Source organism: Arachis ipaensis, chromosome B03, assembly GCF_000816755.2.
Source record: "Arachis ipaensis cultivar K30076 chromosome B03, Araip1.1, whole genome shotgun sequence".
NCBI classification, from domain to species: domain Eukaryota; kingdom Viridiplantae; phylum Streptophyta; class Magnoliopsida; order Fabales; family Fabaceae; genus Arachis; species Arachis ipaensis.
In genome coordinates, this window is record NC_029787.2 from 125,823,071 (window position 1) to 125,835,614 (window position 12,544).

The 12,544-nt window shown below is 41.1% G+C and overlaps 1 protein-coding gene and 1 non-coding gene across 4 annotated transcripts; one reads left to right on the forward strand and one right to left on the reverse strand.

Annotated features, from left to right (window-relative positions):
- LOC107631436 (DEAD-box ATP-dependent RNA helicase 22) lies at window positions 6,554–11,549 on the forward strand. Of its 3 annotated transcripts, none has more exons than XM_021119678.1 (8): window positions 6,554–6,935; window positions 7,556–7,846; window positions 8,191–8,304; window positions 8,404–8,837; window positions 9,203–9,530; window positions 10,372–10,524; window positions 10,764–10,815; window positions 10,958–11,549. In XM_021119678.1, the coding sequence occupies exons 1-8, from the start codon at window positions 6,630–6,632 to the stop codon at window positions 11,011–11,013; spliced, it is 1,734 nt and encodes a 577-aa protein (XP_020975337.1). In that variant the 5' UTR covers window positions 6,554–6,629; the 3' UTR covers window positions 11,014–11,549. The 3 variants fall into 3 exon arrangements, with proteins under 3 accessions (XP_020975337.1, XP_016190365.1, XP_020975338.1); XM_016334879.2 differs by having other exon boundaries at window positions 10,961–11,549; XM_021119679.1 differs by lacking the exon at window positions 10,958–11,549 and having other exon boundaries at window positions 10,634–10,764.
- On the reverse strand, window positions 11,642–11,714 carry TRNAR-ACG. The gene has a single exon. It is a non-coding gene; the product is annotated as a tRNA-Arg (tRNA).

Genomic DNA, 12,544 nt, shown 5'->3' on the forward strand with positions numbered 1-12,544 from the left:
TTAGTATGCTTATTAATTTATCTTTTTATAAATTAAATATGTAAATATATATTTATAGTGAAAAAAAACGAGTGAAAGTTTTCAGAGTGATCTAGATGAATGGTGTGAAGGAATAAAAAAAATCACTTGTATAATATCGGCCAACTTCCGGTCAAGCAAAGGATCCAAGGGTTTGGAATCGAGAGGAGTACGTTTGTCTGGAACGGGATTCGTTTAGCATCTTTGTGGACAGCTTACCAGGGGATATCTCGAAGCGGGAGCTATTTGAACTGTTTGCATGGATGGGGAGGATCAACGACATCTATCTCGCAAGAAAGACGAGAAATGGGATGTTATACCTGTTTGCATTCATACGGTATACTACAAAGGGAGGAGCCATGAAGACAATTGCAGAGATGAATCGTATGAAGTTACGGGGGAAAGAGATCTTCGTCGGGGAGGCTAAGTTCAGGAGGGATGAGGTTAAAAGACAGAGCGATCCTTTGGCTGGGGACGGATACAACACCAGCAGGTGGGGGTCAATCCTGAAGGGAGGGAGCATACAGTTGGGATTCCTCCATCTCATGCAGTGAATCCTCCTACACATGCTCCTACGGAGAGTCAGCCGACAGTGGGGCCAAAGGGGCTGAAAGTTTCTGCAGATTCGACTAACTTGGAATGGTTGCAGAGGAGTGTGATTGGGAGTGCCACGAGTTTAATTGACTTCAGGTCTTTGAATGATATGGCCGGGAAGGTATGGCCTCACGTTGTTAGAATCTGTGAATTGGGGAATTATAAGGCCGTTTTAATATTTGATAGTGTAAAGAGCGCGGAGGAGGCACTGGAAGGGTGCGGAGATGGGCTACGGCAGTTCTTTCATAAGGTATGCCGTTGGAATGAGAATGATAGATATGACAAGAGAAGAGTGTGGATTGAGTGTTATGGTGTTCCGCTACACGTATGGACGGAGGATACGTTCCGTGCAATTGGTGAGCAGTGGGGTGAGGTAGTAGTTTGTGATAATGGAATAGCTGTGGGCACGTCCTTCCGAGCCAGACGCATGTTGATTGATACATGGCGGTTTGGAACTATTTCAGAAAGTCTCCGATTATCTGTAGGTTCGTCTGTGTATGAGGTATTTGTTAAGGAGGTGGGCAGCGGTGCAATTGGGTATTCGAATGGATTAGCAATTGAGGCTGAGAAAGGGCAGTATGGGAAGTCTGCCAGTAACGCCGATCGTCATGAAAGTTGCATGCAGCTGGGAGGGTGTGACACGACGGATGAGACGGTGGCCCTGCTGAATAGGCCGAAAGAGGTGGAGGAGGGTAGAATTGTAAATGATCATGAGATTTTTGATGAATGGAGTAACAGTTTTTTAAATTCAAACACAGTAACGGAAAGAGATACGGGTTTTGATCTCAGAAGGGAAATGGCTGATGTGGCAGAAGACACGTCGGAAAGGACACAATCCTGGGCTTATGAGAAGGATCAGGTGGTTGCTATAGGTGATATTACAAGTAAGGTGCGTTTGGGCTTGTGTGCTATGGAACAAAGTGAATTGGGTCAAAGGTCCATGACCTATAATGAATTAACCAAGCCACACGGTGAAGGTTTGGGCTCCAACATTCGAGGCCCACACGCTATGCCTCATTCCGGGTCAGGAACGGAGATCTCCCTTGGACCTAGTAGCGGGCGGGTTGGAGGAAACATGGATGGGGATGTGCTGTTGGATAGGGCTAGGAAGTGCGCTCCTCCATGTCGGTGCTGTGAAGCTGGCGTAGTGGAGCAGGGCAGCGCGAATTTGCCGAGTGCAAAGAGGGGGAGGGAGGCCAGCATGAACTGCAAGGCGGAGGCTGTGATCTTTGCGAGGCCACCGGCTGTGGTTGGATGTTGGTTGCAGTATTCCCCGGCGATGAATGATGCTGGAGAGATGGCCGCTGCTGGCGAAGGGAGTCTGATCCGATCGGAGACTTGTGCTGGGGGTAGTGGTGAGAGTCTGGGGTGCGTGGGGCTGCCACTATGTGAATCGGGCAGGTCCCATGCGAGGAAGGGGAAGGGAAGAGAGCCACCGGGCAGAGATGAGCGGGAAACCAGAACGGGGGGATCTGGTACGGGGATGGCGCCGGCGGTGGCGGATGGGTTGGCAGCGAACCGACATGATGGGGGTTCCGGATCTCTAGTGGCTGGTGAGGGCAGCCAAAATGTTGTGTCGTGTTGTCGGTTGGAAGGGAGTGAATCAAGGGAGGGAGCCCAAATTGTGGCACAGACATGGAAGGGGAGTGGGTCAGATGTGCCATGTGTCATGACGGATTGTTGTGAGGGTTCTACAGGGTGCAGGGCTATACATGATGCTCAGGGGAGTATAGATGTAGCAGCAGAGGTAGGGACCGGGGGTAAGGGGGGAGATTCGGAGAGTTTGCGAAAGGTTAGTTATGATGAAGGAAGCGAAGCCGACACGGAATCGTCCGAGAGAAGATGGACAGCTGAAATGGAAGAAAATAGGGAAGCATGGAAGCTTGCAGTGGAATCTGGAGCTATGCAGTATGATGAAGAAGATGACATTATGGCAATACTTCAGGCACAGAATGAGGCAATAGCTCAGAAGAAAAAGCTGGCAAAGAAGAAGGAAAAGGCAAGAAGGAGTCGCCCGAAAAATCGAAAAAAGGTGTGTATAAATGCTTTACAATGATATTTAGTTCCTGGAATATTAGGGGGCTGGCGGAGTTGGTAAACTGAGCATGATAAATAGTTTTCGAAAGAAGTTTAAAGTGCATATGCTAGGTTTGATAGAGACGAAGAAAGAAATGGTGACTAAGTTTGATATAGGGCAACTGTGGGGTGATGGTGCGGTTAAATGGGAGTTTGTTGGGTCGGTTGGTGCTTCAGGTGGACTGCTTTTGTTATGGGATGGAACAATGTTTCAAATGAACAACTGCTATAAAGGAGCTCGGTGGTTATGTGTGGAGGGTGTGATACTGAAAAATAATTTTCCTATGCTTTTTGCCTAGTTTATGGGCCGCATGATAGGGCGGAAAAGATGGTCACGTGGGAAGAGTTAAGCTTTTTATCTGGGTTATGTCAAGTTCCTTTTTGTTATATGGGAGATTTTAACGAGATAACTCATCTGGAAGAAAGGAAGGGCGCTACCTCGTTGCCGGTATCGGCTATAGAGTTTACATCTTGGATCTAGGATATGGAGTTAGTGGATCTAGCAGTCACTGATCGCTCCTACACCTGGTTCAGAGGCCAATCATGTAGCCGCATTGATAGGGGTCTGGTTAGTTTGGAGTGGTTAGAAGAGTTTCTGGGAACAAGGCTGAGAGGGGGGCCGAGAGGGTTATCTGACCATTGTCCAATGGTTATGGACAGTACTCGGTATAGAGGAGGGCCAAGACTGTTTCGGAGCTTGGATCATGGTTTACGCATGATGGCTTCTTGAGGATGGTAAAGGAGGAGTGGAGGAGCTTGGGAGAGGAACATTTTCTGGACAAGTTAAAGGCTCTGACAACTCCGCTAAGCAGATGGCAATGGCATAGAGATAAATTTGGGGACATAGACCAACGGATTACACAGTTTGAGGATGAAATCAAAAAATCATATGACATGGTTAGTAATGGAGTGGCTGATGGGACTATTGAAGCAAGGAGGAAGGCGCTAGTGAGCTTCTGTAAGAAATGGTATATCAGAAAGGAGCTGCATTGGAAGCAGATGTCAAGATCTCGTCATGCAAAGGACATGGATAAAAACACCCGCTACTTTCACAATTTAGCCTCAGTGCGACGAAGATCCAATCAGATTTATGCCTTAATGGTAAATGGGAGGATGGTCAGGAACCAAGCAAGGATTAAGGTTGCTATTCGGGACTTCTATAAGGAGCTGTACCACCTGGAGACTTCTCCGAGGATTGGATTCCGGGAAGGGCTTGTTCAGCAAATCAATGAGGAAGAGGCAACAGAGTTAGAGGCGATGCCAACGCCTGATGAAGTCAAGGCGGCTGTTTGGGATTGTGAGTCAACAAAGGCACCAGGTAGTGATGGGTACAATATGAATTTCATCAAGAAGTGCTGGGATGAATTAGGGAAGGAGTTCACTGCGGCAGTGTTAGGATTTTTCCAGTCATCTAGGCTACCTAGCGATTCGAATGTAACTTGGGTGACGCTGGCACCAAAGTTTACTGGAGCCAGAGAAATTAAGGATCTCCGGCCGATTAGTATGGTGGGCTGTGTTTATAAGGTAATTTCTAAAGTATTGGTTCGGAGGGTGCGGAAGGTGATGCCGGGGTTGGTAGGAGAGACTCAGAGCGCCTTCGTAAAGGGGAGAAAAATATATGATGGGACGCTGATTGCCTGCGAAACGGTGCACTGGCTGAAATCACGGAAGAAGAGTGCCGCGATAATAAAGCTGGATTTCCAAAAGGCTTATGATAGAGTTAAGTGGAGCTTTCTGGATATTGTACTGCAGAAGATGGGCTTCGGTCAGAAATGGCGAGGGTGGATTAAGGAGTGTGTATGCTCTGCATCTATGTCGGTTCTTGTTAATGGGTCACCTACGAAGCCTTTCAAAATGGAAAGGGGCTTGCGACAAGGAGACCCGCTGTCCCCATTTCTGTTTGTTTTAGTTGTGGATGTTCTCCATAGAATGATTGGCAAGGCAGTAAGGAATGGTCGTATATATCCACTACTACTTGGGAGGGATCACATCGAGTTATCTCACTTGCAGTTTGCGGATGACACAATTCTCTTCTGCCCTCCTGAGGAGGAGACCATAAGGAATTATCAGCGATTGCTCCGATGTTTTGAACTGATGTCTGGGCTGACCAATAATTTTGAAAAGTCCAACTTTATCCCGGTCAATTGTGATTGGATGTGGGTCCGTAGGATGTGTTTGCTATTGGGGTGTAAGGAGGCATCACTACCAGTCAGATATCTGGGTATTCCCCTGGGAGCAAATCCGAGGCTGGTAAAGACATGGAAACCGGTGATTGACAAGGTTGAAGATAAGCTCGGTTTGTGGAAAGCAAAGACGCTCAACAAAGCGGGTAAGCTGGTCCTAATTAAGTCGGTTCTTAATAGCTTGCCTATTTACTACCTCAGCTTATATAAGATGCCGAAGGCAGTGGCGGAAAAGTTGATCTCCCTACAGCGACGATTCTTGTGGAGTAAAGAGGATGGGAGGAACGGGTTACCGCTTGTGAAGTGGGAAATAGTTATGGCTCCTAAAAAGGCAGGTGGTTTGGGAGTTGGGGATGCGGTGATTCGAAATACAGCTTTGCTGTTCAAGTGGTGGTGGAGGTTCTCAAAAAAAGACTGTCCTTTATGGAAGCAAGTTGTTTGCTCGTGCAACAACATGAATCCCACTGTGATGCTGCGAGGCCAGCCAGTTCCCATAAGAGGGGGTCCTTGGCGGGATATTTTCCAGCTACAAATTAGTGAGCCGCAGCTGAGAGAAAAGATGATCAGCGGGTTGGCTATGGAACTCGGTAATAGCAGAAAAATCCGGTTCTGGGAGGATGGCTGGTTGCCACCTGGGGTGTTGAAAGATATGTTTCCTAGACTCTTCTCAGTTTCGGCCCTTCATGAAGCTGTTATAGGGGATTGTGGGTTTTGGGATGAGCTAGAGTGGATCTGGAGCTTTCAGTGGAGGAGAGAGTTGTTCCAATGGGAGTTGGATTTAGTACACCAGCTTCATGAGCTGTTACAGTCGGTCAAGCCCACCATTGGAAAAGAGGATGGCGTGGTATGGAAATTTGACAAAACATGAGTTTATTCAACCGCGTTATTTGGGCAAGTTTTGCAGGCGGAAGTTCTACCGGAGGAAATCACAAGCTATAGTTTCACTCGTGCTATTTGGAAAGGTATTGTCCCTCCGAGGGTTGAGCTGCTTACTTGGTTTGTCTTGGTTGGAAGGGTGAATACTAAGGATCGCCTATGTAGATTCCGGGTTATTGCTCAGTACTCAGTAGGACAATAGGTGTATGCTATGCGGTAAGGCTGAGGAAACTGCTTTTCATTTGTTCCTCGAGTGCGAGATCACATGGCAGGTGTGGTGTGCTTGGCTGCTGGCCTTGGGACGAAGGTGGAGCTTTCCAGGTACACTAAAGGATCACTTTGAAAGCTGGACGAATTTATCTGTAAGGAAGGTAGACAGAAAGAGGTGGTTTATTAGGTTCTTTGCGGTTATCTGGACAACCTGACTAGAAAGGAATGGTAGGATTTTCAGAGATGATAATACTTCCAGCGTGGAAGACATCATAAATAGGTCGTTTAGGTACTCTGAGGAATGGAGTGGTGATGACCCCTTTGGTTGTTGATGGCCATACCGAATATGACTAGGTGTTGGTTTATTGGATTTGTTTTCATGTAGCTCTTTTAATTGCTCCACTCTGTGTGTTGAGCTCCCTTTGATTCCAAAAAAAAAAAAAAAAAAAAAAAGATAAGAATTAAAAAAAAAACATAGGTGGGATAATAGTCTAATAGCTGTAATTTTTAACAGAAATTATTTTCAACCGTTAGATCAAACTTCAATGCAAATCAACGGTATGAAAGACATGACCATAATAACGAAACCATGAAGACGAGAAGCTATGCCTATGAAATTGGAAGTGCAGCGAAACAAAGCTTCCATTTTGCCGCGAGCAAGAGAGAACCACAATGATTCTAACGCGTTCCGCTTTGAATTTGATGCTCCATCTCCACAATCCCCAAACTCCCTTCCAATTCTTCAACCACCGTGCTTCCACTTTTCTTCTCCGCACCACCACCACTTCTCTCCTCAAAGCTCGCTTCTTTTCTTCAACCTCTGTAGCAGCAACAGCAGCGTCATTATCTGCGCAAAGTTCAGAGGGTAGAGACACTTTCTTTGCTGAGGATAACGTTTCGTGGAGCTCACTTGGTCTCTCTGATACCCTTTCTCGTGCTCTCTCTAACATTGGCCTCAGTAGACCCTCTCTCGTTCAGGTCCCTTTTCTAGTTTTAACACTTATCACGATGCCCCTTTTTCGAATTATGGTGCCCTATGTGATTTTCTAGGAGATTGAATGACCCATTATGTATATATATTTAGAAAAAAAGCCTCTTTTTTTTTTGTTGTTTTTGTCCTTAAGGTGTTTGTGAAAATGCTAATGACAAAATGAAATCCAAACTCAGTTGCAATGTCAATATTCTGTCTTAGGCGTGGCAGCAGAGTGAAGAGTAGTGTGTAATTGTGTAGTGCAAGAAAAGAGAGAGAGCATAAATTGAAACTCCTCTGATATTAGTCATATTACTAATCAGTTTTATGTCTAATAATACAATATAAGGTTTGCTTTATGAAGAGTAATGAGGAAAGACACATAACAGTTGCTGTCATTAGTAACAGAAAATAACAGAATGAAAAGTGAAAACCAATAAGGAAACTATGCCAACTAACCTATATCTACACCTACTCTCTTCATGCTGTCTTAAACCAAACTGTGAATTAGGATGCTGCCTGTATTGCAAGCTGATAACTAGTTTTAGGGCTTCAATTTAGTTTTATCTGCATTACATGCTATTGCTTATGATGTGTGCTTTGTTGATAAATAATTCTGTGGGTTCAGGCTTCTTCAATACCATCTGTTCTTTCTGGAAAGGATGTGATTATTGCAGCAGAGACCGGAAGTGGTAAAACATACAGTTATCTAGTTCCTCTATTTGATAAGCTAAGGGACACCCATGAACATTCTCAACACAATGTATCTGATCAAGAAGTTCCTCTGCCCCAAAAGAATGTTTTCCTCATTCTTTGTCCAAATGTACAGCTTTGCGAGCAGGTAGTCAGGATGGCTAATAGTCTATGTGGAGACAATGGTGAACCAATTGTTAGCGTGGCAGCAATTTGTGGCAGACAGGTAGTGATGCATTAGCTTGTTAATTTTAAATATATTGTATTTCAGGTTGTAGTTCCTTTAGGGTTTTAGGTCAAGCTGTATTAATGACTTGAGTTTTAAATCTTCAGAGTTTTAATGACTTGAGTGTTAACATTGTACACAATAAGACACTATGCGTTGTCTGTGATCTATCTAGCTGATCCTATTTGGTGGAACATGGCTTGATTGTATTTCAGGTTATAAATTTATGAAGTTGTAGTTATATGGAATTTGTGTTCTGATACACTACATGCTTGGTTGTTTCTATACACACGTTTTAATAGTCTGATTTATTATACGGAGAAAATTTTCTCTTTTTGATGCAGGGATGGCCAATTCGTGAGCCTGATATAATTGTGACAACACCTGCTGCCCTTCTGAATTATGTAGACACTGATAGAAGCCGCCGCATGGAATTTATGCGTGGTGTTAAATATGTGGTATCTTTCTTGTTTTATGATTTTATATACCTATTCTGTTCTAGTAAACTATGAGTTGAATTTAATTATAACTGTATGTTTTCTATTTCTAACTGGCAGGTCTTCGATGAAGCTGATATGCTTCTTTGTGGGAGCTTCCAGAATAAAGTGATCCGCCTGCTAAACTTGCTTCGCTTTGATGAAAAGCTCTTGTCTCGTGCAAAAGAATCAAAAGGAGATTTACCAGAGAAACCAGAATCTTCCTTGTCAGCAGATGATGCTTTGGAAGATGAAGAGGAACATCCTCCTGAGGCCATGTCAGAAGAGGATGATGATACTCATGAGGATATTGTTGATACTAATAATGAAGCTAAATCTGTTAAACAAAAAGACTGGAGGAGGGTCAGGAAAACTTATAAGCGCAGTAAACAGTATATTTTTGTTGCAGCTACACTTCCTGTTAATGGAAAGAAAACAGCTGGAGCAATGTTGAAACATATGTTTCCTGATGCTACGTGGGTTAGCGGAAACTATCTTCATTGTCACAATCCAAGGTGCTTCAATTTCCCCTCAAATTTCTAGTGATTACATTTTTTTTTTGCCCCCTCTTTGTTACTCAGCTGAAATAATGTCATGTACATCAAAGTACTCAGGATAGTAAAGTTTGTTAACTAACACCATTATAGTTAGCATTTAAGATAAGATGATCAAGTCATCACTTTTCTTCTTTTGAAAAGAAAATTTTGGCTTCACAATCAAGGCACAAAGTGTTATAATGTCATGCTTTCTCTGTTGAGAATCATATGATGTATATTTAGAGATATTTTGGAATATGTAAGCTGTCATGGCCTGCTGCTAAATATTGTTCCTGTTTTTGCATTTCTATTTAGATTCGTTATTGTGGCTTTTCAAATTTTAGGTTGGAGCAAAGATGGGTTGAAGTTACGGTCGAGTCGCAGGTTGATCAACTCATAAAGGCTGTGCGTCATCCCTTCAAGCCAACAGATCTGGATAATGCTGGTGGCATCCAGAGAACAATGGTGTTTGCCAACACTGTTGAGGCTGTTGAAGCTGTGGCAAAGATATTGCTCCGATGTGGGATTGAGTGTTTACGCTATCATAAGAATTGCACATTGGAGGAGCGAGCGCAGGCCTTGGTTGAATTTGAAGAGAAAGGTGGTGTTCTTGTATGCACCGATGCAGCTGCTCGTGGTGTGGATATTCCTAATGTATTACATGTTATTCAGGTACCTTTTTCTTTTACTATAGTTTAAAGTTTCATGTTCAGTTATTTTCTAATTTGTGGATTGCCAGAAAACTATGTTAGTTCTAGCCTTAGGTTTCAATACAAAATAAGGAGAATTCAAGATCAGTTCCAGTAGGATGACCAAATGGAAGCATTGAGGTATATGCACAAAATCAATATAACGCGTATAATATTAATATGATGGAAATAAAGCTTTCCATCCAAGCAACCTCACAACCTTTTTCATGAAGACAACTCGTTAGTTGCTTCATGAAACACCAATCGATATCCTTTCCTTTCATAGTCCATATTTTGAGATTAGATTATGCATGACAAACAAGGTGCAAGGAAAATTGCATTTTGAATTCATGGTTTTTATGCAATGGTTTTGTTCAATGCAAGTGGTAAGTTTGTAATGAAAAGGAGCATTTTTGTGATGGAATAGAGTGAAGTATGTCAAAGAAGTGAATAAAGGTAAGTAACCACTGTAGACGTGAACAGAGTTAATAGATCTATTTTGTGCTTGAGGCCAAACTCCTTTAGGAACCCCAAAAAATAATAGTGCTATAACAGTAATAATACAGAAGATCGAGTGAAATGGAAACTTACTTGAGCTTTTAAGACCTTGAGTGAGAAGGGACTGATACAATATGGGAATGGAGAAATCATTCAAGTCAAGCTATTAAAAAAATTTAAAAACCAATATCAAATGTTCACAACCTTGCTTTATTATGAGGCTTGCATGCTTTTATTGTCTTTTTCTGTTTTAATGTTAATTTTTCGTTGGTGTTATGATTTATTGTATGTTGGTGTTCACTCTTGTTGTTGTGCATTCATTTCAGGCAGATTTTGCTACTTCTGCCGTGGACTTTCTGCACAGGGTTGGTCGTACAGCTAGAGCTGGTCAATTCGGACTCGTTACTAGCATGTATACTGAATCCAACAAGGAGCTTGTTCGTGCCGTTCGTCGAGCTGGAGAACTTGCTCAACCTGTGGTAAATTTTGAAACCATAATCCTTGACAAGCGCACATAGATGTGATTTCTTTTTAGAAAAACATAATAATTTTCAAATGCTAAATTTGGATCTTCAATTACTTCTACAGTTAATGCTGGTCATGTATGACAATAAAAACCAATGATGGACTATAAATAATTCAGTGTATAAGTTCGAATTGCACAAGACATTTGATGGATTCCAAAAATTTGCAGTAATAGCTCTCAATTTTACTGCAGGAGGCGGCATTTAGCAGGAAAAGAAGCTTCCGTAACAAACTCAAAAAGAGCGGTAAAAGTTTATTTATCTCCAGAAAGCTTTTATAGAAATGCATTTGAATCATGGATCAGCTACTATGCAAGCTTCTTAGAGAGATTCAAATTGCTAATGGGGTGTGTCTATCTTGACCAAATTGTCACTTTTGTATTTGTAGCAGGTGCTAGCAAAGTCAGAGATTCAGAAACTATTAAAGAGAGTGTCGTAGCATGATAATAATGCAAAGGCCATGTGATACTCAATATCTAAAACAGCAAGCACCAATGAAGTTCCTTTAAAGTTTAATGTGTCATATGGCTGCATGCCTCAAGAGTAAATGCCACACATGCATGCAGCACCTATTGAAGAATCCCTACCAGTTTCTTGGGAATTACAAAGTTAACCTTGAACTCCCATCCAACGAGTTTAATCAATGCAAGACTTTATTGGGATCCATATTGTGGTCAACTGGTCATTCATTATGAGGAAAGAAAAGTGTCTATTGATCAATTCTAGTTTTGTGGAATGACAAATATTTCCGCCATTTTTGTTGTGTTTACTGTTTAGCAAGTAGTGGGAAGCAGTCTTTCATGTATTGCTATACTTTCCTTAATAATGTAAATTATGAAGCGTTTGTTTTTGTTAATCACTGATTGTAACTCACATAGTATTGTGGATACAAATAAGGTGCCAATTGAAGGAAAACACTGTGGTGTAAAAAGTAAAACTTATACTAGAAAGCAGCAGAATTTTGCGGCTATTGATTATTTTTTATTTATTTAGTCTTTTCAGGTGATGCATAATCCAATTCAGAATTTCTGAATTTCAGCTGTTTGTTTAGAAAAATATTAAAAAAGAACAACGACTCCACTGGGGATCGAACCCAGAATCTCTGGTTCCGTAGACCAGCGCCTTATCCATTGGGCCATGGAGTCTTAGACCGTTTTGATGTTAGTTTCTTGCAAAGTTTTAAATATAACCTTTTTAAGTTTTGCCAAAACAAGGCGTGTTTTTTTTATTATTAAATTTAACATATGTATTCTTTAATATATTAAATGTTCACTTAAACTTAATCAATGGGATAATAGAAATTAATATTTAAGGTGAAATTCGTTAAGTAGTGAAAATAATTATATACATAAAAATTTCTCAACCATAATTAATCTTTTTTCTCACTCAGACTATACTATTTATTATTTTTGACCTGGCTAATTATTTTTATAAATAGTTAAGTTTCATCTATTTTTATTAAAAAACAAATGTATATTTGCCCCTAATTAACAGTTTTTTAAACTGAGAAAATTATAATAAATAAACTAAAAAAATAGACAACCAACAACTTTGTAGCTATGCAAATATTATTACGCTTTATTCATTCTCATGTCTACAAAGTATTTATAAAAAACACGCGTTATTTTTTAGTAAAATAATATTTTTGTCTTCTAACATTTGAGTTAAGTTCTAAAATTATCCTTTAATAATTAAATCATCCTATTTAAGTTATTGACGTTTTAAAATTGTTTCAATATTATCCTGTCATTAGTAATCTATTAATAGGATTGACAGAATAATAGGATTGAGATAATTTCAAAAAAACGATACAATATTCTTATAAAAATTACTAAATCAAGTAAAATAAAAGTTGATTCATTGAAACGAATTCATTATGATTATTATAACACAAAAACACACACCTTGAAATTACAACTAATATATCTCGCACGAGAAGAATAGAGTGAAATTAACGGTCGCACAATCTATTCAG